Below are 25,817 nucleotides of genomic sequence, written 5' to 3'. Positions count from 1 at the left end.
TGGCTTAAAACTGGTTAACTGATTGACCTGCAAAAGAGAATAAAGTGTGGAACAAAAACAAGTAACACAAATGATGTACACATTCACTTTCATTTGCTAACCAGACTGGGGAGTGGGAAGAGGGAATGCGCTGTCATGTCTGCTGCATGTGCCCCACCTGCATCTGTTGTCCTGCTGAGGGGTCATCCCATGTGCTGACAGACACTGCACAGGAAGTCTTGCTTTTTAATTCAGTAAAAAAAATCTAAATGAAACACATTTACAAAAACAAGAATCCCCTCTTGTTAAGGACCTTGCAGCATAACACGGATTTACTTTCTTAGGATGCATTAGTGATACATTAGTGATTCCTGCATCTGTAAAGCCCACACTAACGCTTCAGCTGGTAGACCTTGTGTCGCGGTCCTTCTCCTTAGCACCAAGAAGCACAAGGAGTTTCAAGTCTACCTGTGATGACAGACACTGAAGGTACCAGGCTGGATCCCTTCCAGACTCTCCCAGTAGGACACAGCCATCTAAGCCATGCGCCTTGTAGATTCACGTCCATGTGCCTTGTGATACAAAGGACAACTTGGTGCCCAGTATTTTAGTGCCAAGAGGCCCAGACAATTATGAGTCCATCTGTGATGTCACATCAGACACTTGGGTTCCCAGGCTGGATTCCTCACAGGCTCTCTGTTTAAAGAGTAGAACCTCTAAACCTCAACCCTGCCCTATTATGTACGTCCCCTATCAAGTGTGACACTAAGGGCCCAACTCTCGAGCGCCAAGAAACTCCGAGTTCTGAGCCCATCTGTGATTTCAGGCTCTAGGATGTAAAGGCTGGGTTCATTACAGGCTCTTCGAGGGATAATCCCAGGCCATGTACCTGCCCCGTCTTGTAGAGTTCCAGTTCTTGTTACTTTTGTTACTGAAGACAATTTGATACTCAGTTATCTAGTGCCTAGAAGGCTAGAGGTTTATGACTTCACTTGTGATGCCAGACACAGCAGTTCTATGCCATAGGCTGGATTCCTCACAGGCTGTCTGAGTGGCAGATACCCTGACATTCCTTGCACCTGCCCCCACCTGTACAGTACCTTTCTCCACGCCATGTGACCAGAAGCTTCTCTGACTCCCTGTCCTGTCTCCTCTCTTACAGTGATGTCATCCTCACGAGTGCTCTGTGCTCTCTGTGCACTTGTACTCCTGCTGGTGGTGGCCTTGGCTGCACTGACTGGTAAGTCTCCCACTCTGATAAAGTGCATGAGGGCAGAGATTGCTCTTAGAGAAGGCGCCAGGGGTGGAAGGTGATGTCACACAAACACCTAGAACCAGTGCCAGAAGTGTCACACATATCTAGAGCCAGTACCAGAGGTGTCAGGTATTGTCACACATCTAGAGCCAGTATCAGATGTGTCAGATGTTGTCACATACATCACATAGAGCCAGTGCCAGAGATGTCAGATGTTGTCATACAAACACATAGAGCAGGTGCCAGAGATGTGTGATGTCACACATACACACCTAGAACCAGTGTCAGAAGTGTTACACACATCTGCAGCCAGTATCAGAGGTGTCAGGTATTGTCACACAAACACATAGAGTTAGTGCCAGAGGTGTCAGATGTTGTCACACAAACACATAGAGCCAGTGCCAGAGATGTGTGGTGATGTCACACATGTACAGAAAGCCAGGTGAGGTGTGCTTGGGTGCAGGAGTGTCTTGCCTCCTTCCCTCCTCCAGCAGCAGGGGTTGATTGCTCTCATGTCTCCAGACAGCCCCTGTGTGTGCACTGCCTGTAGGGGGCGCCCACCTGCACCAATACTCCACACTCATCAAAGCCCACTCCATTAATGCTTTATGTTAGATGGAGGTTCTGTTGCAGCAGAAGCGCCTGGGTGCAGGTTACAGGTCCAAATACCAGGACAGCAGCCTTAAGGCCATTAACCGGTGTCTTGCTGGCCCAGTGGTCTTGAGGAGTACACAAGGATTATTGTTATATCTTGTATCAGGAAATCTCCTTGAATTTGATATCTTGTTTTATTCAGTTCTTGGCCTGACTCTAAGGTTCTTGATTCCCCTTGGGGCTTGATGATTATTTAACTTCCGATTGTACAGTTGTTAGGGAAATACTTTTCCTTTCAAGGATTTCCATCCAAATACAACATTTCTTAAACTGTGCTTTCTCGCTCCCAATCATCACCAGCTGAACTCATTGTAGTCCTTCTGGATGTTCCAGGTGCGAGCAATCACTCTATAACAGGAAGCACAACAAAAACAGCAGAACACTCATCTCTCCTTTGCAAGTGCTGTTGGAACAATCAATAGTGAGCATGTGCTTCTGGGTGAGGTGTGACCTCCTTTTATTCTGGGCTCCACCCTATATACTCAACATGTTCATCTGGGTGGGATATGGTCTCCTTTTCTACTGGAATCCACCAAGATTCTCAGAATGTGCTTCTGGGTGGGGTGTGGTCTCCTTTTATACTGGAATCCAACCAGGATACTCAGCATGTGCCTCTCGGTGGGATGTGGTCTCCTTTTATACTAGGATCCACCCAAAATACTTAGCATGTGCCTCTGGGTGGGGAGTGGCCTCCTTTTATACTGGGATCCACCCAGGATACTCAATGTGTTCCTCTGGGTGGGATATGGTCTCCTTTTATACTGGAATCCACCCAAGATACTCAGCACGTGCCTCTGAGTGAGGTGTGGTCTCCTTTTAGACTGGGATCCACCTAGGACACTCAGCATGTGCCTTGAGGTGAGGTGTGGCCTCCTTTTATCCTGGGATCCACCCAGGATACTCAATATGTTCCTCTGGGTGGGATGTGGTCTCCTTTTACACTGGAATCCACCCAAGATACTCAGCGTGTGCCTCTGGATGATGTGTGGCCTCCTTTTATACTGGGATCCAAACAGGGTACTCAGCATGTGCCTCTGGGTGAGGTGTGGTCCCATTTTATACTGGGATCTTTTCTTTCCTTGAGAGAGTGGGGCCTTTGCTCCTCTGTCTATATATGGGTGTGACAGTGGTGGCTGGTGGCCATTAAAGGTGTTGGGGCGTAATGCTTGATTTGAATTCCAGTGAACAAGACTTGCACACTTACTTGAAGGGTTTAGGGGGTGCAGTCAATCTTAACCTCTCACTTATTCTCACTCTGACTTAGTCATCACTCAGACCCACTCAATCCCACTCATTCTAAGTCATTCTGAGTGACCTAATCTCACCCTGACTTACTTAGTCTCACTTAGTTTCACTCACTTTCACTCAGTCTCACTCTGGCTCACTCATTCTCACTCATTCTCCTCTAGTTTCTCTGAGTCTCCCCATAACCTGCTCATTCTCCCTGATTCACTCAGTCAAACCTACTCTGGTTCACTCAGTTTCACTGTATCTCACTCATATGCAATCAGTGCCACTCATTTTCACTCGGTCCCACTCACTCTCACTCATTCTGGCTCACACAATGTCACTCTGACTCACTCAGTCTCACTGATACTCACTTTCACTCTTTCACACTCTGATTCACTCATTCCCACTCAGTCTCACTCACGCTCACTTAATTTCTCTGATTCTCCTCATAACTCACTCATCGTCCCTGATTCACTCAGTCTTATTAATTCTGATTCAGTCTCACTGTAACTCACTCATACTCAGTCTACCTCATTCACACTTAGTCCCACTCAGTCTCACTCATTTTGACTCGCAATCTCACTGTGACTCAGTCTTACTCATTCATAATCAGCCTCAGTAATTCAGACTCAATGTCACTCGTCTTCACTGAATTGCTCAGTCATACTCATTAATACCCACTCTGACTCCCTCATCCCCTCTCTGACTCATTCCCACTCATTATGACTCAAACTCATTCAGACATAATCATTCTCACTCAGTCTGACTCAATCAGTCTCCCTCACACACACAGATTCACTCTATCTCACCCATTCTCTGACTCACTAAGACTCACTCAGACTTGACTCACTCACTTTTACACACAGTAATTTTCAGTTATACGCACGTAGACACACAGACATGCTGACATATACACACTGTCTCACGCACAGACTCTCACACATTCACAGTATTTTATAGCATTTTTCACTTACCTTGCTGTCTCTGCAGGTCTTGTTTGGACTCCTGCTGCTTCTTTCCCCTGCAGTCACTTTAAACTGAAACCTCAAACCTGCACAGTTGCAGATGCAAGTTTCAGTCTCTGCTCATTCACCCCACCCTTTCCCAACTCTGTGACACACGCCTGCCCTTTCCCTGTCACGCAGAGCAGCGCACCAAGGTGACTTGCTGCGCTGGGCTGCACGACATTCTCATGAGTAGGTCCCTCGGTGCGTACAGCAGAAAGTGCAATCGCCACGAAACGCTGTCCATTCAATCCCATCTGCCCCCTGGAGCAGCATCTAAATCAGACCCAAAGTCTCTGTCACCAGCTCCTCAGTAACAAAGGGATATCCGGGCTGCAAAATCTAAATCCCATTATATCCTATGGGATTTAGATTTCAGCGGATGGGATATCCATCACCGTTTGATTTACATGCCCGCCAATATCTAAATCAGGCCCTAAGTCTCCATATTATGATTCCCATAGTATATATTGGGATCGTAATACAGTGGACAAGATATCCGTCACATTTGTGATAGAGTAACCCCATTAGCCAAACTCTAAATCAGGCCCAAAGTCTCTAATCACCAGCTTCTTACTAACAAAGGGACTGATTTAAAGTTTTGCAGATGGGTTACTCAGTCACAATGGTAACAAATATCCAGTCCACTGAAATATAAATCTTATTGGATATAATGGGTTTTATATTTCTGCGGACGGGATATCCATCACCGTTGTGATGGAGTAACATCTCTGACAAGCTTTGAATCAGGCCCCAAGTCTCTAATCGCTCAGCATCTTACTAACAAAGGGCCTGATTTAGAGTTTGACAGAGGGGGCTACTCCATCATAAACATGACAGATATCCCCTTCGCCAGGTTACAATTCTGTTATAACCTATGGAACTTGTAACATGGCGGATAGGGATATGTGTCACGTTTGTGACGGACTAACACAGTCGCCAAACTCTGAATCAGGCCCAAAGGCTTCAGCCACCAGCTCCTTACTAACAATGCCTCCAATCACCAGTTCCTTAATAACAAAGGGCCTTATTACGACCTTGGCGGATGGGCTTCTCTGTCACAAATGTGATGGATATTCTGCCGTATTACAAGTTCCATTATGTCCACTCCAAGTCCCCGTCCTCCACTTCAAATTCCCCTTCCCCTGCCGCTGCATCCCTGTGGCCCCGCCCCCCTCCCTCCACTTCAAATTCCTTTTTCCCCGCTGCTGCGTCCCTGGGGCTCTGCCCCCCTCCCTCCACTTCAATTTCCTTTTTTCTTGCCCATTCGCTGTCCCCTCCCTCCTCCCTGCTACTCTGCACCGCATGCCGGTATTGCCGCTGCTCCAGGTTCCCTATTTTCTCTGCCCTGGTCTCCCCGTCGCTGCATCCCTGTGGCCCCGCCCCTCCTCCCTCCACTTCGAATTCCTTTTTCCCTGCCGCTGCGTCCCTGCGTCCCTGCCCCCCTCCCTACACTTCAAATTCCTTTTTCCCGGCCACTGCGTCCCTGCGGCTCCGCCCCCCTCCCTCCACTTTAATTTCCTTTTTTCCGCTGCTGGGTCCCTGCGGCCCAGCCCCCTGCTCACCCTTTCTCTGCCCCCTCCCACCTCCCTGCTGCCCCCCCTCCGACCTCCCCTTATATGGCAGCCGTTGCGTGGTGAAGGGAGCGACCCTTGACCCTGCTTCAAGCAGGTCGCTCCCCTGCACTGCGTGCAAGTGTTGGCGCTGCTCCAGATTCCCTATTTTCTCTGCCCTGGTCTCCCCGCCACTGCGTCCCTGCGGCCCGCCCCCCTCCCTCCACTTCAATTTCCTTTTTTCCCGCCGCTGCGTCCCTACAGACCCGCCCGCCCGCACTCCCATTCGCTGCCCCCTCCCTCCTCCATACTGCCCCTCCCTCCCACCTCCCCTTAGATGGCAGCTGCCGAAGGCACGCCTAAGGCAAACACATCTGCGCCAGACTGCGCCCAGCGCCAGGACTCCTGGTCCCTGAGACCACCACAGCCAGCAACGCCATTACACTGCCAGCACCCTCCGTGCACTCAACACCGGACGAGCACACGCCTGCTTCCTGGCCTCCCCTAAGCACACCCAGGGACCCTTCACCTGCCGGAACTGGAGCCTCACCAGCCTCCAAATCGCTAAACCTCCTGCCGAGCTTGACCACAACTACCTCCGATGCATCCTACTTAACACCCGCTCCGTACACAAACACGCCGTCGAACTCTGGGACCTGCTCAACACCTCCACCCTGGATGTCGCCTTCCTAACGGAGACCTGAATGAATGCCTCCTCGGCCCGATACTTCGCCATAGCCATTCCGGATGGCTACAAGAACCCCCGCAGGGATCACCCCAGCGGAGTCGGAGGTGGAATCGCACCCGTCCACAAGAACACCATCAGGGTCACGACCTGTACCAACGACACCCTCAGCACCGCCGAACATCTGCACTTCCAGATCCATATCAACCCTAACAACATCCTCAGAGGAACCCTCATTACAGACCCCCCAGACCACGGCCTCAGTTCTGCGACTCCATCGCCGACCTCGTCAGCAGGCACGCCCTAGCCTCCGCCTACTACGTCCTCCTCGGCGACCTGAAATTTCACCTGGAGAATAACAACAACCCCAACTCCACCACCCTAATCGACAACCTCGTTACCCTCGGACTCAGACAACTCATCACTACTCCAACACACTCCGCTGGCCACACGCTGGACCCCGTCTTCTCCGCTAGCCCCGTCACCTTCAGCCACACCACCGAACTCCCATGGACCGACCACCGCTGCATCCACTTCACCTTCCAGAAACCCACCACGCACCACCGCACCCAACAGATTCCCCCCGCAACTGGAGCAAAATCAGGCAAGACCAGCTGAACACCATCCTCGCCCGAAAACCACCCACCGAACCCACCAATCCTGACCTCGCAGCATGCAACCTCTGACGATGGATCGACAACTGCACCAACACTCTTGCCCCGCTCAATAAACCTTCCAACAGAGGTGCCAACAAGAGAGCCAGCTGGTTCACATCCGACCTTCGAGCCTCCAAGCAAATCTGCCGGCAACTGGAGAGAAAGTAGCTCCTCAAACAGACACCGGACAACCATGCCGCCTTCAAGAACCCCATCCGCAATCACCATCACCTCATCAGATCTGCCAAGAAAACCTCCTTCAAAGACCGCCTGGACAACAAAGCACACAACAGCAAGGAGCTCTTCAACATGGTGAATGAACTCTCCATCCCCAGTTCCAGCACAAACGACATCCCACCTTCACAAGACCTGTGCAACTCCCTCGCCACCTTCTTCCACCACAAGATCACAGACATCCATGACAGCTTCAACAGCCAGACCAGCCCGCCAATCACTGACTCCTCAGACTCTCCACCCACCTTAAACTACGACCCCCTGCTCGTCTGGGCCAACGTGAACGAAGACGACGCAATCAAAACCATGGGCACTATCCACTCTGGATCTCCATCAGATCCATGCCCGTACTACATCTTTAACAAAGCAAGCGCCACCATCGCACCCCACCTCCGCAAAGTCATTCATATCTCCTTCGAGACTGCGACCTACCCCGAGAGCTGGAAGCATGCTGAGATCAAACCCCTACTCAAGAAACACATGGCAGACCCGAGAGACCTCAAGAACTTCAGTCCCATCTCCCTGCTCCCATTCCCGGCCACGGTCATCGAGAAGATCGTCAACAGACAACTGACCCACTACCTCGAAGAAAACAACATCCTGGACCCATCCCAGTCAGGGTCTGCAGCAACCACAGTACTGAAACCGCCCTCATCGCCGCCCCCGACGACATCAGGGCCCTGCTTGACAACGGCGAAACCACGGCCCTCATCCTCCTGGACCTCCCAGCCGCCTTCGACACGTCTGCCACCGCATCCTATGCACATGCCACCACAACGCAGGGATCTGGGACAAAGACCTGGAGTGTACCACCTCCTTCCTCTCCGGCAGAACCCAGAGCATCTGCCTCCCCCCTTTCCACTCCAAAGCCTCCAAAATCAACTTCGGCGTTCTCCAAGGTTCGTCCCTCAGCCCTACACTTTTCAACATCTACATGGCCCCACTCGCCCGCATCACCCAGCTACAAAACCTCAACATCATCTCCTACGCCGACGACACCCAACTGATCCTCTCCTTCACCAAGGACCTCCTCACCGCCAAATCCAACCTCCACAAAGGAATGAAGGCCATCGCCGAATGGGTGAGGAACAGCAAACTGAAGTTGAACTCAGATAAAACAGAGGTCCTCATCCTCGGCGCCAACCCCTCAGCCTGGGACAACTCCTGGTGGCCGACCGCTCTGGGAGCAGCCCCAACACCCACCAACCACGCACGCAACCTGGGCATCATCCTCGATTTAACACTCTCCATGACCAAGCAAGTCAGCGCCGTCTCCTCATCCTGCTTCAACACCCTCCGCATGTTCCGCAAGATCTACAGATGGATCCCCACTGATAAAGAAGAACAGTCACCCAAGCCCTTGTCAGCAGCAAACTTGACTACGGAAATGCCCTCTACGTAGGAGTCCCGGCCAAACTCCTCAAACGACTGCAACGCATACAAAACGCCTCTGCACGCCTCATCCTCGATGCCCACTGCCACATCCACATCAGTCCCCTTCTGAGAGACCTACACTGGCTCCCCGTCAACAAAAGGATAACCTTCAAGCTCCTCACCCAAGCACACAAGGCGCTCCACAACACCGGTCCAGCCTACCTCAACAGATGTCTCACCTTCTACACCCCGTCCCACCAACGCTGATCAGCCGACCTCACCCTCGCCACCATCCCCCACATCCGAAGAGCGACTACTGGAGGCAGATCCTTCTCCCACCTCGCTGCCAAGACCTGGAACACCCTTCCCTTGCCCCTACGACAGACCGAAGACCTGCTGACTTTCAGGAAGTGGCTCAAAACCTGGCTAATTGAGCAGTAGCAGCACCCCTTCCCCCATCCCCCTCAGCGCCTTGAGATCTTCATGGGTGGTATTGCACTCTACAAATACACTGATTGATTGATTGGTTCAACACTGGGCCTCCCACCAACGTTCCATACTCTTGGTGCCCTCCCCAGGATCCCCAGCCGTCCCCACACCCACTGCTAATGATTATTGAAGTATTAATACATTCTTTTGTTCGGCTAGGGCGGAGGAACGTCGCCCCCTCATCAGCAGCAGCAGCAGCAGCAGCAGCTGCATACCTTTCATTACAAAATAACAATAAACTATGTTTGTTATCATTTTGTAGTAAAAGGGATGGGCAACAAGCTGTGACGAGCACGGAGTGGGAGTGCATAGCACTTCCCCTCATCGCACATATATGTTTGGCCAGCCGTCTCGGGCCAGCCAAACACACATTCGCACTGTGCCCTCTCCATCCCGGCACAGTGTTGCAGGGCTGGAGAAAGCATACACAGCCTCTCAGTCTGCCTGGGAGTGCCCTGGCTGGGTGCTCCCAGCCAAATCCTAACGTTGCTCTGAGAAGAGACAAGATTGGCACCAGGGCAGGCTGAGAGCCTGTGCTTCCCGCCTGCAGCAGAGGAGCGGTGCGGTGGTGGTGGGAACGATGGAGATAAGTGTTTTTTTTATTAATTACCCCCCCGAAACCTGCGCGCCACCTCTACTAAGCACCGCAAGCCACTCCTGTGAAGTTAATTGTGTTGAAATTCCACAAACTCCTCTTCCAGCTGCCATGGAAGAAAACAAAGTCCATGAACTGCAGACAGCTTTATGTGGTTATCCCAGTCACAACAAGGGCACCTGGGAATCACATCAGCTGCCCAGATTCTTTCTCAGGTTTGTACCCACATATAGAGTGCTAATCTGAGAAATACTGAAAACCCGCTTGTTTCTCAGGATTTCCATCAGATCATTTTTTGGGGTATTGTTGTTAAGTTTAACTTTATATGCAGATTGAAAGGCAGATTTCCCATTTCACAAGATCCTTTCACTCATCGCTCCCCAGTAGACATATAAAACATACCTACTGTCCTGCTGTGCCATCCTCACCTGCCTTCATCAGGACTCTTCCCTCCTTTCCTGGAAATAGTTTGTTCTCTCCCCCTCAGACATTTCTTGGCCAGATGCTCGTCCCGACTCTTCCATTATATTTAAATATATCTTTTATCCTGCCATCATAACCTCGCTGCCACTTTTTTTCCAGCCCCTGCCCAAATTCACAGCACTGGGCATCGGCTCTGTCACAAAACAGTGTCACTCCTGGCAGAGATCAGACCAGCTTGAGAAAGCAGGCGGTAACACCATCACCTGACCCACAATGCTCTGCTTCCTCTGCTCCCCTTCTTCACTTCCAGGCCCAGAGGATGCAGGACAACCCAGGGATGTACATGATTGGTCGAACACTCACAGCTTCCCATGGGTCTATGCCTGCCTCTTGCAAGTTGTGGGTCACCATCTGCCTTTTCACCAACCACTTCCCTGGGTGTCTCCAGGCCTGGGGTGGGGAGAAAACAGGGGATGTGGGTCCTGTACCACTCACCAGCACTGTGAAGTCACAGTATTGAATAACTGTGAATTAAAAGGATAATGTTTACCTCCATGTTGTGAGAGACATTATAGAAACCCCAAGCTTCCCTCTCATGACACTCTAAACCCACTAGTGAAAAACACCCCCGTTATTCACAGTTACCCATCTCTAACTCCAAAGTATTCCTTATCCATCATTCTGTTTGATAGGTTTGTCTTGGTGTTTTCCGATTATCCTAAAGTAAAGAGGTTCTGCCCATTACATTTCAATAAAATAGACTTCATACATTGGGCAAAGCTCTGTTGCCTTGTACCTGGGTTCCCTCTACCTAGGTGCATATATAAAAACATGCAAAGTGAGTGGGGTACTTGAACTACCAAAAGGTCACAGAACGTGAAAGTGATGTCTTGATGACATGTGCCGGGCAGTTCTAAGAGTAAGGCCGGGTCTGGCCTCCTCTGAAAATACCTGTTCTTGACTCCATGACCACAGGTTAGAGTCAACCTCTCATCCTTCTGAGGATGATAAAATGAGTACTAATGTGTTAGGTTGTCAGCACCAAGGTGCCTCAAGGGGTGAATGTGCCCTTTACAAACCCATGTGTTGTGTTAATAATGACTATTTCACATTTTCTGCTTTTAGGACACTGTTTATCACAGGACGCTCCAGTGCCTTCTCTCACAGAGCCCTGCCCCATGGATTGGCTCTACAGTAGAAACAAGTGTTATTACTTCTCGATGATGTATAATATGGAAGGGGACTGGGACATCAGCCAGAGCAACTGCTCCTCACACAACGGGTCCCTCGCACTCTTTGACACCCAGGAGGAACTGGTGAGGACATGAAACAATCAAGTAAAACATTTAGAACCAGCAGTCAGAGATGTACATGAATGCTTTTGGCAGCCTATGCACTGTCATTTTAATGGCTGCCTCCTAACCTCCGGCTCCTCACCCTCCAACTCCCCTGTCAATGGGGGGTCACAGCCAATTGTTAGAATGCGTATGCAGGCAAGCTGGTACACGGAAGAACTCAGAATGACCAAACTAGAACAGAGGAGGAGGAAAACAGGGGTGGATTTGAAACAAGGTCATGCATTGGTTTTGAATTAACTCAGGATGGGGAGCTGACCTCTCAAGAGAGATTCTGTCAGCCAGGAGAGTTCCAGGGATGGCCGCAAACCAAATTATCACCAAAGGATTTTGTTGTTGTTACTTTTAGGAATCCCTGGCTGGTGGGAGACTTACTTTCAGCTTCGAGATATTTAATAGACTCTCTTGGTTGAATTAGAGCGCTTCCTGAGGGACATTTTTATAAACCTTCACATCGGTTGCTCAGAGTGGCAGTTGTTGAGCGGCAGGGTAACTCCAATCAGTCACTCCACAGCAACCTCCTCTGTTTCCACTGAGCAGTCGATTTTCTGCTCTCAGAAACCTGCAAGAAATTGATTAATGCCCATAGTCGTCCCCACAGAATTGTTCCATGTCCACCTCCATCGTCTTGACCCTTCCTTAAGCCCCAGCTCAGGTAGTGAAATCAGGTGAAAGTGTGAGTTCTCCATCTATAACACTTTGGGGGTCATTATGAACACGGCCGGATTCCCCACCGTGTTCATGCTGTCGGTCTTAACATAGACCGCCAGCCCCTTGAGATCCTGCCGACCGTATAAAAAACATTCCACTGGGCCGGCGGATGGAAACAGTGTTTTCGCAAGCCAGCCCAGTGGAATGCTGGGCCAGGACATTGCCGACAGCTCCACATGGAGCTGTCAATGACGCAGTGTGGCGGGTGCAGCAGCACCCGTCGCACAGATCACTGCCCGTAAATCGGGCAGTGGACTTGCGCGACGGGGCTGTGCACGGGCACCCCTGCACTGCCCATGGCAAGGGCATGGGCAGTGCAGGGGTTGCCAGGGGGACCCCGGAGCACCCCTTCCGCCAGCCTTTCCCTGGCAGGTAAACCGCCAGGGAAAGGCTGGCGGAACAAGGGTTCTCTGTCTGTCGGATAGAGAAGTCCACCATCGTCAGACTGCCTGTCGGTGGATGCCTGGCGGTGGCGGAGGGCTGCCTGCGGCGGTTTTCCCTTGTTATTTATATGGTGGTCCAGACCGCCATGCCGGTGGCAGTAATTTTCGCCGCCGCCGGCATGGCGGTTTGGACCACCATGTTCATAATGAGGTCCTTTGTTCTGAAAATGTTTTTAAAATAATGATCCTGAAAGATTGCTGGGATCCGCTTGAAGCTCTGATTTGCCTGCCAGAGACGTGGGCCCTGAAAGACTTTTACATTAATGGGGTTCTCTCTTTTTGTAACCCGGCTGTGCCAGCTGTCCCAGGGACGGCGATGGAGGTCTGGCCATTTTAATTTCTGTGAAGTTCCCCGGTAATAATGTCAGATCTGTTGGCTCCTCTCCCTGGTAACAATTACCACTGCTTTCAGGGCTGCGCACACTAGACCTGCTGATTGTAACTTTCTATCACAGTATATTTGATCACCATTGCACTAACATTGATCATTGTGATTGCAAAAGACTGTGTAAGCGAGGAGGTGTTTGCCACAAACACTGATTCATTATTGTATCTGATATTGTTTGATAATTGTAGAACATACACAGATGAATTGTTCTTTTCTGGTGCAGAATTTCTTGCTGAAAGTTTCTTGTGATCACCACATGTGGGTCGGTCTGAGGAAGAGGGAGGATGGATTCCACTGGGCGAATGGGACCATCTGCAGCAGCAGCCTGTAAGATTTATTAATGAGAGTAATGTTGTGTGTTTGCATCCAGACTGGCTAGAAGCTATGATGTAAATGTATGTGAGTATGTAATGAACACCAAAATGCACATGTTATTCCCCATATACTCATAAGAGGTGTTATTTATTGTAATCAGCGCCACAGGACAGGCTCCAGAGCTCCCTGTGGAAGCTGCAGCCAGCCACCGTGGACCAGGCACCGTGGACATGATTCACAAGTGACCCGGCACAAGGTAAAATGTGAATTATTTATATCATAGACATGAGACAGGACTGCACAGTGCGCAGATCTCATGATTCACAGAGGGAGACGGCAGGGGTGCCAAGGTTTTTGTGTGCTGAGGTGTGACATCTGCATCTCTTATGAGTGACACTTCGTGTGACACTTTATCAAGCGCTGAGCAAAGCCACTGGGTCTGTGCCTTAGCATTAATGACAATATATTACTCTACTTTAGAAAAGTCTTGATCACTCTCCAAAGGCTGATACTTCGCTTCGAATCAGATTCTTCTGTCTGCCTGGAATCCTGTCCTATCTCTTCACTGAGGTTCTCTCCTCCATCATTGAGGCTCTCTCCTCCTCCATCACTGGGGCTCTCTCCTTCATCACTGGGGCCCTCTTCTCCATCACTGAAGTGATCTCCGCCATCACTGAGGCTCTCTCCTCCATCACTGACGCTGTCTCCTCCATCACTGGGGCTCTCTCCTCCATCACTGGGGCTCTCTTCTCCATCACTGGGACTCTCCCCTCCATCACTGAGGCTCTGTCCTCCATCACTGAAGTGATCTCCTCCATCATTGGGGCTCTCTCCTCCATCACTAAAGGGATCTCCTCCATCTTTGGGGCTCTCACCTCCATCACTGGGGCTCTCTCTGCCATCACTGGGGCTCTCTCTGCCATCACTGGGGCTCTCTTCTCCATCACTGAAGTGATCTCCTCCATCACTGGGGCTCTCTCCTCCATCACTAAAGTGATCTCCTCCATCACTGAGGCTCTCTCCTCCATCACTGAGGCTCTCTTCTCCATCACTGGAGCCCTCTCCTCCATCACTGAAGTGATCTCCTCCATCACTGGGTCTTTCTCCTCCATCACTGAAGTGCTATCCTGCATAACTCAGGCTCTGTCCTCCATCACTGGATCTCTCTCCTCCATCACTTAGGCGCTCCCGTCCATCACTCGGGTGCTCTCTGTCCACCCTACCCTAAGGTACTCAGGCCCAGATTTAAGAGAGCCTAGCGCCATCTAACGACACATTAGCATAATTTATTTACCCTTATGTGTCGTTAGATGGGCAGCTCCAGATTTACAAAGTGTGTCAGGCATAATGCATGCAAAGGGGACGGAGGGTTCCCCGTTAGGGGGGCCAAAAACATGGGCCAGGGAAATCTAGAAGATTTCTTTGCATCATTTTTTGTCAGCATTTTTAACGCCTTCTTAAAGCAGGCGTTAAAATGGGGCACACCATTGTTTATAGTGGAGCCCTATGTACTGTTCTGGGATAGCACCAAAATGTTGGCGCTAACCCTGAACAGTACGTCAATAGCATCAGAAAATCTGATGTCCCCTACCATGGTGGTTTAAATACGACACACACATGGTGGCGGTAGGGGAGCACTAAGGGGTGCAAGGAAAGTGACGCTGCACTGGGTGTAGCACCACTTTCATTAAATCTGTCCCTCTGTCTCTTACCTATTGCTCAGGTTCCATCCTCCCTCTCTGAGGCTCTTTCTTCCTCCATCACCGAGACTCTCCCCTTCATCACTGAGGCGCTCTCCTCCATCACCGGGGCTCTACCCTCCATCACCGAGGTTCTCTCCTCCATCACTAAGGCCCTCTCTGTCCACCATACCCCTCAAGACGTTATTACCTATCCACCAAGTTCTCTCCTCCATTACTCAGGTGCTGTCCTCCATCACTGAGGCTCTTTCCTCAGTCATTTCAGACATGGTTCAGCACTGGCAGAAGGTGTCAGACATGGTTAGAGATCATCATGAAGTCAGCTGCAGTGCTTGGCCTGGCCAGATCTAGGGTGGCAGGGAGGGAGGAAGGCTGGCATGTCCAGGCAGGAGAGTGGCATTCTGCAGTAACCTCTGTCTCCACAGAGATGAAGTCTGCAGCAGGCACGAGGCACAGACAACAAACTCTGGAAGTAGGAGACATAGAGGTTTGTCTGATAGAACTGAGTGTCTGGAGTGCGAGAGGCACCAAGGCTGAGGCCCATTCCTGGAGCAGCCCTGGCGGTGGCCAGGCAAAGCACAGAACCGGAGCAGCAGTGCTGCTAGCTCACAAGTGCACAGAAGGCTCCCCAAGGGTGCAGAGTCCACAGGCCAGGGACCAGGGAGGAGGCAGATAGGATGGCAGGGATGCAGCCATCTGAGCCCGCTGATTGGCTCCGTGTAGCATGAGGGTGGATCCTATTCTCCAAGGCACTGAGAGGTTGAACAATACACATCAAAGGAGGTAGGCAGGACTCAATCTGATCTTGCAGAAAAGCTGAAAATTTTATATCTGTTAATCTGACCTTCAATGCATGTCAGAGCTACATCAGCAGCACCACCTCCACGCCCATGTGGGTACAGGCACTGGGGTTGACTTACAGCTGCAACTCATGGATCACAAGGACCCTCGTCTGCCTAGAGCTTCAAGCCATGTGGGTACAGGCACCGGGGTCTTCTTACACCTGGAACTCATGGACCACAGGCACCAGGGTCTGCTTACAGCTGCAACCCACAAGGGTACAGGCACCGGGGTCTGATGACATCATCAGCACCACCTCCTCACCCATGTGGGTAGAAGCACCGGGTCTGCTTACAGCTGACCCCATATGAGTACAGGCGTCAGGGTCTGCTTACAGCTGACCCCATATGAGTACAGGCGTCAGGGTCTGCTTACAGCTGCAGCATCACCTCCCCACCCATGTGTGTTCAGACACTGGGGTTTCTTACATCAGCAACAACATGTCCCCATCTGTGTGAGTATACGGACAGGGGTTTGCATAGAGCAGCCACCCACTCCGATACATGGACAGAAGCATACTTAGACAAGAAGACCCCCTCTTCCCACACATGCATTTGAGTTTCTATGATTTTATGCATACTTTCATGATGCACTGGGGACATACACAGTGTCCTTGGCCATTGTTGTCAGAAATGTTATAAAGCTTTGCAGAACAACACAAGATTGGTCCGTGTTCAATAAGACAATCTAGGGAGTGTTTTCAATACAGTAGACTGGTATGACAACAATTCAGGAAGAACCAGAAGCAGCAAGGCAAAGCAATGATGGACAACATCCTCTGAACTGATGAATAAACTGACATCCGAGAGGTACATGACATTGTGACATGGTCATAGTAATATAGGATAACTGATATATGATAAAGGAAGATTGAAACATTAGCATTTTGAGACTTTCATGAGCATCATTCTTACAAAACAAATAAGAACAAGGCCAGAGAAATAGAACAAAAGAAAGAAACAAAATGTGAAAAATACTCATAAATAATCAGTGTAAAGGTGGGCGTGGCCCCAGTGGAGGCGATAAGGAACTGTGGGCAGCATTGGATTTGTATGCACTTTCTATGTGGTGTGCGCAACCACATCAGGTGAAAGTCAATGGGGGGAGGTGGATTGTAATAGGTGGTGGGGGGCAGTTTAAGGGGTTCTGAGGTGCACTACTGGCCAGTCTCGCGGGGTGCCACCCTATCGATGCATCTCAAGTACTACTGTCTAGAAATGGCTATCCAGATCTGTAAATAGACATTTGTTCTATCCTGTACTTTGTATATGAGGGTCTTTCTTGCGAGGCAGTTTTGTACATTTGACCTGTCCACTTGTCATGGGTGGTAGGTGAGGTGATCGCCAGTGGCATAGGGTGCAATTCCTGGCTGTAGTGAGTGCTGGAGAGATCATGGATTGCATAGAAGGGAGGTCAATCATGTCCGTCACATGATCAGGTTTTGTGATAATGTTACTGGGATCTCAAGAGTCTCGATGACGTGTTCCCTATACTATTCCATAGGCCTTGTGTGGACAGGCATGTAGGGTATGTACTATGTCACAAACCACCTGGTCACACCTCCAACATTTGGAGTGGTGGAGGAGGCCTCCTGCACACATTTTTTGTGGGGTCCTGCACCAATCATGAATTGTTTTAAATGAGCAAAATTTAATTTGGGATTCCATGACCCTCCTCCCCCCACATCGGGATCTTCAAGTATTTCTTTCCAATCGCAATCATTTATATTCATTTTGCAAGATTCTCGCCCATCCATCATGCAGCTGAGATAGTAGTGGTATGCATGTAGTTGGGATGGTGTTATATTGTAAAAATGTGTTATACCAACCTAAGGATGCCTCAGAGCATCAAATAGTGTCACATAGGGGATTCCTGTATGTACCAAAGTGGCATCCTAGTTGGCTCCACAGGCAGGGCACTAACTGGATATATTTCTATTTGTGGTCCGTGGGTTGTGGCGTTTCCAAGGATCTGAAGTCAACCTGCGATAGGAGCTGCTCAAGAGTTGGGGTACAGCTCTGCCACGATGGCCAGTGTGTGGGATGTCCCAGCAGGCATGTGTGCATTGGTGTCTGAGATTTCTTGGACAACCTCACACCTCAGGGGCTCTTGGTGCTGGATCAGAGAGTGAGGAACCCCAAGAGTATAAATCAGCTTTCCACATTAAGAGCTGATTGCAGTGAAACAGGCAATGAATTGTAAATGAATTGTAAATGAATTGTAAATGTGGGAGATACGACAGGAAGCCCTGATGCCAAGGGGGCGTAAACGGAAGTATTGAGGCAGCCGAGTGAAGGCGTCTTGGGAAGGGATACTACGCTTCTGTACTTTAGTGTACTGAACTCAGAAACCTACAATCTATGGAGCCAAGGGCAGCATAATCATCTATTGCATCCCAAAGTTCATCAGATTACATACAAAATGTATGTTGTATATTTTTAATCATTTGTTTTTCAATATGTTTTTGTTATTGTTTGCGCTGCACTTGTTTATGTTTTTAATTACTGCCAAGACTAGTTCTAGAAGTCGTCAGCTGACAACCAGATGATTAATGCTATATCCTCATTTATCTATTAAAACAGTGGATGTGTTTTGGCATATTTGATATTGAAGCTCTTTACAATCTGATGCTTATGTTGTGCTAATCTTGCTTCCATTGTGTGATAAATAGAGCGCTGCATGATTTTGATAGTGAGCGGTCTCAGCGACATATGAGTGTGGAATGTTGAATTCTCAAGGGGAAATTTGACTTGATAGTCCACAAAGGTGCTCTGCCCCCATGGGAGCGGGGCACTTCACTTGTTGTTTCAGCTCATCCTGTTCCAACAAGACTGCAATCCATGAGACAGGCCTATGCCATGGCGCACACACATGAGTGGTGTTCACCCTTGACAAGAACTGCACCAGGGATCCAGACATCTATGCGGCTGGGGCACTCAGCACACGGGTAGACGTCCATCACCATGCGAGGGACTTTTCTATCCCGACGCTCTGTATGTAATTGCATTTCCAGCACTGATAGCTCTCCCTAAGCATGATTTAGAACTCTGTTCTTGATACAAGAGCAAATGCTCTCCTGACTGAGTTATATTTCCATTTAATCTAGTGGATCCTGTGACTCAATGGACTGATGCAACCCCTCAGGATCTGTGTTACAACCTCAAAGGCACAGTCGGAATCTGGGCTGGTCCATTCAGCCTTTCATCATTCTGAGGTCAATAAAATGAGTCTCATGAGTTGCATAGAAATAAACATCAGTTAGTAAAGGCCACGATGCCACAGGGTTAACGTAACTTTAAAAGTACAGGTTATGTTATCTCTTGCCCTGCATAGATTTGTCATCACAGCTCTTGGGTTATAAATGAGTCACTCTCTTGCACATGGCTGTAGACCAGCAGTGAGCCCAGTTCCAGGACATGAGCTCTGATGGATTCATGTCCTCTAGATCACATTTCATTCCTAACTCTGATACTCATAAGTAACACCCTAAGCATGATTCCACTCCCTGTGCATGAACTCACTCTCTATGGATAACTCCTTGTGCATTGCCTCACTTTCCATACATAGCATCCGCTACCTGGACTCACTCCCTATAAATCAGTCCCTTTGTATGACTTCTCTCCCTACACATAACACCGTGTGCATGGCCTCATTGCCCATACATAACCGCTTGTGCCTCCTCTCACTCTCCCTGTGCATGGAGTCACTCCCTACAAATACCTTCTCACGCATTTCCACCACTGACCTCACCCCCAGTGTCTCTCATTTGTTTATCGTTTCATGTCTCACACCAGCTGCAGTGAGTTATTTTTCTGTCTCACACTGTCTAACTCTGGACCTGTCTCTCTCTCTCTCTCTTCCCAGATGTACAATAACAGACGTCGGGGACTGCGTCTACATCGGAGGAGGATCCCTGCGGGTGTCTGGATGTCATCTGCTAAGACCCTACATTTGTACCAGCAGACCCTCTGTCTGACCATCTTGTTGTGCACCGTGGAGGCTGCAGAGGAACTGCTTGTGCACTAGGTGGCGCTGCAACATCTGTAGAAAGAGGCCACACATCTGAATAACCTGTGCTGTACCGTGGAGGCTGCAGAGGAACTGTTTATGCACGACGGGCCATATGGACGAACACATTTGCCCATAGACACCGAATGGGTAAAACCCTTTGATATGTCTGTCCTTAGGTGTCAGAATTACATCAGATCATCGGTCACCACTTTTATTAACCTCCCCTCACTATATTTAAAGCCAGTAACAGATTCTGTCTTGGCTTTGAAACAAATACAAATGCACCCCCCACCATTTTCAGTCGACCCACTATAAAAACCGGGACATGAGCTAAATTTCCCGAAATCTGCTGGTGAAAAACTGGGACTGTCCCGGCAACTCCGGGACATACAGTCACCCTACTTATCAGCCCCCCTTCCTCTGCACGTCACTGTGTGCTTTCATGTCTTCTTAAGACAGACAGACCTGCCGACCGAAACAACGCAGTTATAGTGTGAAAGGGAATGAGGCCTTGGAGACGGCGTGGCCTTGTGCCGAGAAACCATAGGAGACACTTTTGCCCCTGCCCGGTGCCCCAACACCCTCCTCTAGAACAATGCCTGGTTCTTTTCATTCAAGGGGCTGTTCAAAGCTTCCTAAAACGAGCTGGAAAGAGCTGTTTACAAAGGTTTCCAGCACGTTTTTCCCGACACCATGAGATGGCGGCTCGTTAGTGGGCGACCGTGTGACGGAAGCCACTAGAGATGTGAGTCACAAGGTCTGGCGGTCATCATGAGCTGAAAAGGGAAACACGAGAGGGGGCGGGATGGGGGCTGAAGAGTCTGGCGGTCATCATGAGCTGAAAAGGGAAACATGAGAGGGGGCGGGATGGGGGCTGAAGAGTCTGGCGGTCATCATGAGCTGAAAAGGGAAACATGAGGGGGGCAGGATGGGGGCTGAAGAGTCTGGCGGTCATCATGAGCTGAAAAGGGAAACATGAGAGGGAGTGGGATGGGGGCTGAAGAGTCTGGCGGTCATCATGAGCTGAAAAGGGAAACATGAGAGGGGGCGGGATGGGGGCTGAAGAGTCTGGCGGTCATCATGAGCTGAAAAGGGAAACATGAGAGGGGGCGGGATGGGGGCTGAAGAGTCTGGCGGTCATCATGAGCTGAAAAGGGAAACATGAGGGGGGGTGGGATGGGGGCTGAAGAGTCTGGCGGTCATCATGAGCTGAAAAGGGAAACATGAGAGGGGGCGGGATGGGGGCTGAAGAGTCTGGCGGTCATCATGAGCTGAAAAGGGAAACATGAGAGGGGGCGGGATGGGGGCTGAACAGACGGCGTTGAAGATGTGGGAACGCTCAGGATGGAGGTCTTGGGTCAGACGGAGTGGGACATTAGATTTTCAAGTTAAACTAAGGAGTCGTTTGCGCAGGGATCACAGAATCCTATGCATTAAATAGCCTGTAACACCAAGAGCTTCCTCAATGTAAATGCTGCAGTTTTGAGTGATGTGGAGCTGAGCTGCCGGAGATCGCACAGAGGAGCAGATGTGTTATTAGAACTAAGGTTTCAGAGCACAGTTCACAATTGTCGCACCTGATCGCTTTTGATCTCTCCAGTGCGGTTTTAGTTTGCATGAGGTGGGGGGCATGGTGGGTGTGGGGCACAAAGGGTTTGTTCTTTCTTTTCCCCTCCTGCCTTTATTTCCCTGCTGCATGAAGACGTAGGTTAATCAACATGTTTTTTTCACATTTGGTCTAAATACTTTGTGAATGTAAATAACAATAAAATAAACTTTCCAAATGTGACAACACGCCTTCCTTTCTCCCTATTTCACCTCCAAGCTATATGATTGTGTACATTTATCGGAGCCTGCATTTCGCAAACAACTGGCAATTTGTATAGGATCAACTGGAAAGTCCCCAAGGCTGTCGCTGTTGCCCCCAGACAGTTATTGTCTCCTACACCCCTGGGGGTCATTGAGTCAGTCTATGGGACAGTCTGTCTGTCTACGGGCAGTCATGGAGCTTGCGGTTAAACCCCTCCTGAGGGGGCGCAGCCATGCCAGCCAGACGCAGGATGCTCACAAGAAGCTCCCGCACCGTAGCAAACAGTATTCTTCCACACACCCACATGAACAAGACATCTCCAGATGTGGGATTTCTGACCACAATACACTGTTTTCATTTCATCTCATTGTGGGTGAGACTGACCTGAAGAGCAATCAGGCACCAGTTTCTTGGCAATTAGGCAACTGTTTTTCCTGATATTACCACTTTTTCAGCTATCTGCTTTGCTAGTTGGGACCACGTTTACTGTGGTAACTGGTCCTATTTTTTGACCCAGTCTGACCTTGATTTCGTCTAAATGAGATGTTTTTCTTATGTGGTTTTAAGTTTGAGCCTCCAGTCAGTGACCAAGTCAGAGTGATTTATTTCAATTAGTATCACTCTTCATTGCTCCCACCCATTACTTATCATTCATTCAATCAATTAATCAATATTTTTTAAGCGTGGCTACTCATCCCTGAGGGTCTCAGGGTGCTGGCAGTGGGGGAGGGGCCTCATCCAAAGAGCCACGTCTTGAGGTTCTTCCTGAATATTGTGAGCGATGGGCTTTGTCCGAGGTGCAGGGGGAGGTTGTTCCAGCTGTTTGCTGCAGTATAGGTGAAAGATCATTCTCAGGCGGTGGTTTTGCGGGTGCGCGGGATGATGGCCAGGGCCATCTGGGCAGAGTGAAGGCATCTGGTGGGGGTGTAGAAGGAGATGCAGTGGTTCAGGTATGGCCTTGTACATGTGGTTGAGAAGCTTGAAGGTGATTTGCTTCTCGACCGGTAGCCAATGGAGGGTCCTCTGGTGTTGGGAGATATGTTCTCGGCGAGGGGGGTCCAGAATGAGTCTGGGGACGGCATTCTGGATGAGTTGAAGTTTTTTGATGTTCCTAGTTGAGGTGCCGGCGTAGAGGGCGTTGCCGTAGTCGAGCTTGCTCGTGACTAAGGCATGGGTGACTGCCCTGCTGGGATCCATCTGAAGATCTCCCGAAGTTTGCGGAGTGTGTGCCAGTGGGAGGTGGCAACAGAGTTTACCTGGCAGGTCATGGATAGGGAGGAGTCGAGGATGATTCCTAAGTTGCAGGCGTGCTCAGTCGGTGCAGGGGGGTGTTGTAGGAGTTGAGCTTGAGGCAGCTTTCTCTCATCCAGGTGGCAATGGCTTCCATTCCTGAGTGAAAGTTCCTTTTGGCTGTGTCTGGGTCTTCGGTGATGGAAATGATGAGTTGTGTGTCATCGGCATATGCCACGATGTTCATACCATGGCTTCTGGCAATGGCAGCAAGAGGGGCCATGTATACGTTGAACAGTGATGGACTCAGTGAGGTTCCTAAGGGGACTCCGCAGTTGACTCCTGTGGGTCTGAAAGTATAGGGTGTGAGTCTGACCCTCTGCGTCCTCCCTGACAGGAAAGAGTGGATCCATTCCAGGGCTCTTCCGTGGAATCATATGTTGTGGAGTCTGGTGTGGAAAGTGCTGTGGGAGACCGTGACAAAAGCTGCTGAGAGGTTGAGGAGTATGAGTGCTGAGGTGTGGCCATGGTCTAGGAGTAATCGGATGTCGTCGGTGGCTGCCAGGAGTGCTGTCTCCATGCTGTGATTGCTGCAGAAGCCGGAATGGGAGCTGTCCAGGGAGTTGTTGGCCTAGATGAAATTCTGTAGTTGTGCGTTGATTGCTTTCTCTAGTACTTTGGCAGGGTAGGGTAGCAGCAAGATGGGCCATAAACTCTTTAGTTCTTATGGGTCGGCCGAAGGTTTATTCAGGAGACAGCCTATTTCGGCGTGTTTCCAGTCCTCAGGGAAGGTGCCCATGCTGATAGAGCAGTTGATTGTGTTACGGAGCTCGGGGGCGATGGAGGAGCTGGCTCTGATGTATATGTGGTGAGGGCAGAGGTCCGAGGGGGCTCCAGAGTGGGTGCTGTTCATGGTGTTGACTGTTTCCTCTGTGGTGAGTGTGGACCAGCCATAGAGGGTCTGGGTGGGTGGGTCGGTCGCAGGTTCCGGTGCCAGGATTTTACAGGAGGAAGCTGTCGTAGATGTCCTGTATCTTGTGGTGGAAAAAGGAGGCAAGTTTATCGCAAAGGTCCTGTGATGGGGAGATACTGGTGGCTTTGGAGAGGGGATCTGTGAACTCGATGACTGAGAAGAGTTCCCTCAAGTTGTGGGCAGAGGAGTTGTTGCGCTCCCGGAGTGCATCCTTCCTTGCGTTTTTGATTTTTCATCGGTGGGCTGCGGTTGAGACTATGAAAGAGGTGATGACTTCACTGGATTTCTCTAACGGTCTGCAGGTATGCTTGATTCTTGAAGTTCGGTGGTGAACCAGCTGGCTTTCTTAGGTACGCATTTGGCCGATATCAGCTGGAGAGGGGCTAGAGTGTCATTCATTATCATTGGCATCATTATCACTCTTCATTGCTCCTGCCCATTACTTACCATCCATTGGCATCATTATCACTCTTTCTTTTCTCCCGCCCATTACTTATCATTCATTGGCATCATTATCACTCTTCTTTCATCTTGCCCTGCCCTGCTCATTATCACTCTTCTTTGCTCCTGGCCATTACATAGCATTTATCAGCCTAATGATCAATCTTCTTTGCTCCTGCTCATTACTTACCTTCTATTGGCATGATTATCACTATTCTTTGCTGCCGCCCATTACGTACCATTTGTTGGCATCATTATCTCTCTTCTTTGGTCCGTCCATTTCTTACCATTCATTGGGACTGCTGCCTTCTAATTCACAGGTGTCACTTTTCTTTCAGTGGAGCATGGACCAAGTACAGAGTGATTCATATTAATTAGTATCAATCCGCTGCTCGCACTGTGATTGGGGTGTTATTTCTTTTTTTGGGATGTTTTATACAGCGTAAACTTGTCCCACCTGCAGACATTGGAGTGCTAGTCATGAGTTACATTACACAAGTTCACATTCATGTTTTTTAGACAAGGGGAGATTAAGTGATTTGCCTGAGTATGTTAAGCCAGCATCATCCCTGTTGGGACAAAATGGTTAAAATACGTATGAAGATAATGTTCGGTTACAACAATATTTCTGACAGATTTACATTTGTGAAAGGTCAAAAATCAGAGCACTTTTTTGCCTTCTCCTAAATACCAAAAAACAAATATGAAAAGGGTGACCGGCGCACATTGTGACAATAGTTTGAGATGTCACCGATTTGCACATTAATCAGGGGAGACAACGCAATGTAACGCTGCTACATTATTGGGATGTCCTTTCTTTTCCTCCTCCCTGAATGACGACCAGTGTGGCGCATTGAGGTGGTCATGGGAGACCCTACGCCTTCTGGCACGCGAAGCAAAGAGCACCAGTGGGGGACATTAAGAATTAATGCGGAGCTGCCCCCTCACACAGACATGCACTCATAGGGAACAGGAGGCTGTTTTCCTAATTAAATATTCATATTACTGCCATCACAGGTCACCCATTGATCCATTGTTAACCCACTCATACTGGGGGGGGGGGGTGCTGCCTTCTCTCCACCCGGCAGCAACCCAAGCATTTGTTTACAAAGAATCTCAATTGCCATTTTGCCATAACTTTGGTGTTGTTATTGCCAAAGTCCTGCATTTCAATGGGGTTCCAGGCATTTCTTTGCTTTCCAGTTCATTAATTGTAGTTTTTGGTGAAATGGCATATATTTTATTTAAGAATGCACTTTTTCCAGCAGGGTCTTACAAACATATTCTATGTAAATGTGTGGTTTAAAGAAATAGACATTAAATATTATAACTTAAATTAATAATTGAACTCGTTGTGTAATAGCAAGTAACTGATCTACACTAGAGGGGAAGAAAAATATCCCTTTGGTTCTTTTTTCACTGATTTTATTCCGCTCTTTCACTCCCTTTTTCCGTTTTTCTTTCTTTCT

General features: G+C 49.4%; 1 protein-coding gene across 1 annotated transcript in view; it reads left to right on the top strand.

Annotated features, from left to right (window-relative positions):
• Window positions 1-20,672, top strand: part of LOC138275054 (C-type lectin domain family 2 member L-like) — a 51,540-nt gene extending 30,868 nt beyond the window's left edge. Inside the window, exons 2-5 of the mRNA XM_069219066.1 lie at window positions 1,142-1,219; window positions 11,257-11,447; window positions 13,252-13,355; window positions 19,748-20,672. Of these exons, the coding sequence (XP_069075167.1) occupies window positions 1,142-1,219; window positions 11,257-11,447; window positions 13,252-13,355; window positions 19,748-19,859 (485 nt within the window). The 3' untranslated portion in view covers window positions 19,860-20,672. The remainder of the gene's footprint in view (window positions 1-1,141; window positions 1,220-11,256; window positions 11,448-13,251; window positions 13,356-19,747) is intronic.
• Window positions 20,673-25,817: the final 5,145 nt, after the last annotated feature.

This window comes from Pleurodeles waltl, chromosome 2_2 (genome assembly GCF_031143425.1).
Source record: "Pleurodeles waltl isolate 20211129_DDA chromosome 2_2, aPleWal1.hap1.20221129, whole genome shotgun sequence".
NCBI lineage: Eukaryota > Metazoa > Chordata > Amphibia > Caudata > Salamandridae > Pleurodeles > Pleurodeles waltl.
Note: the sequence above shows the minus strand (reverse complement) of the source record. Positions and strands in the feature narration are given on the sequence as shown.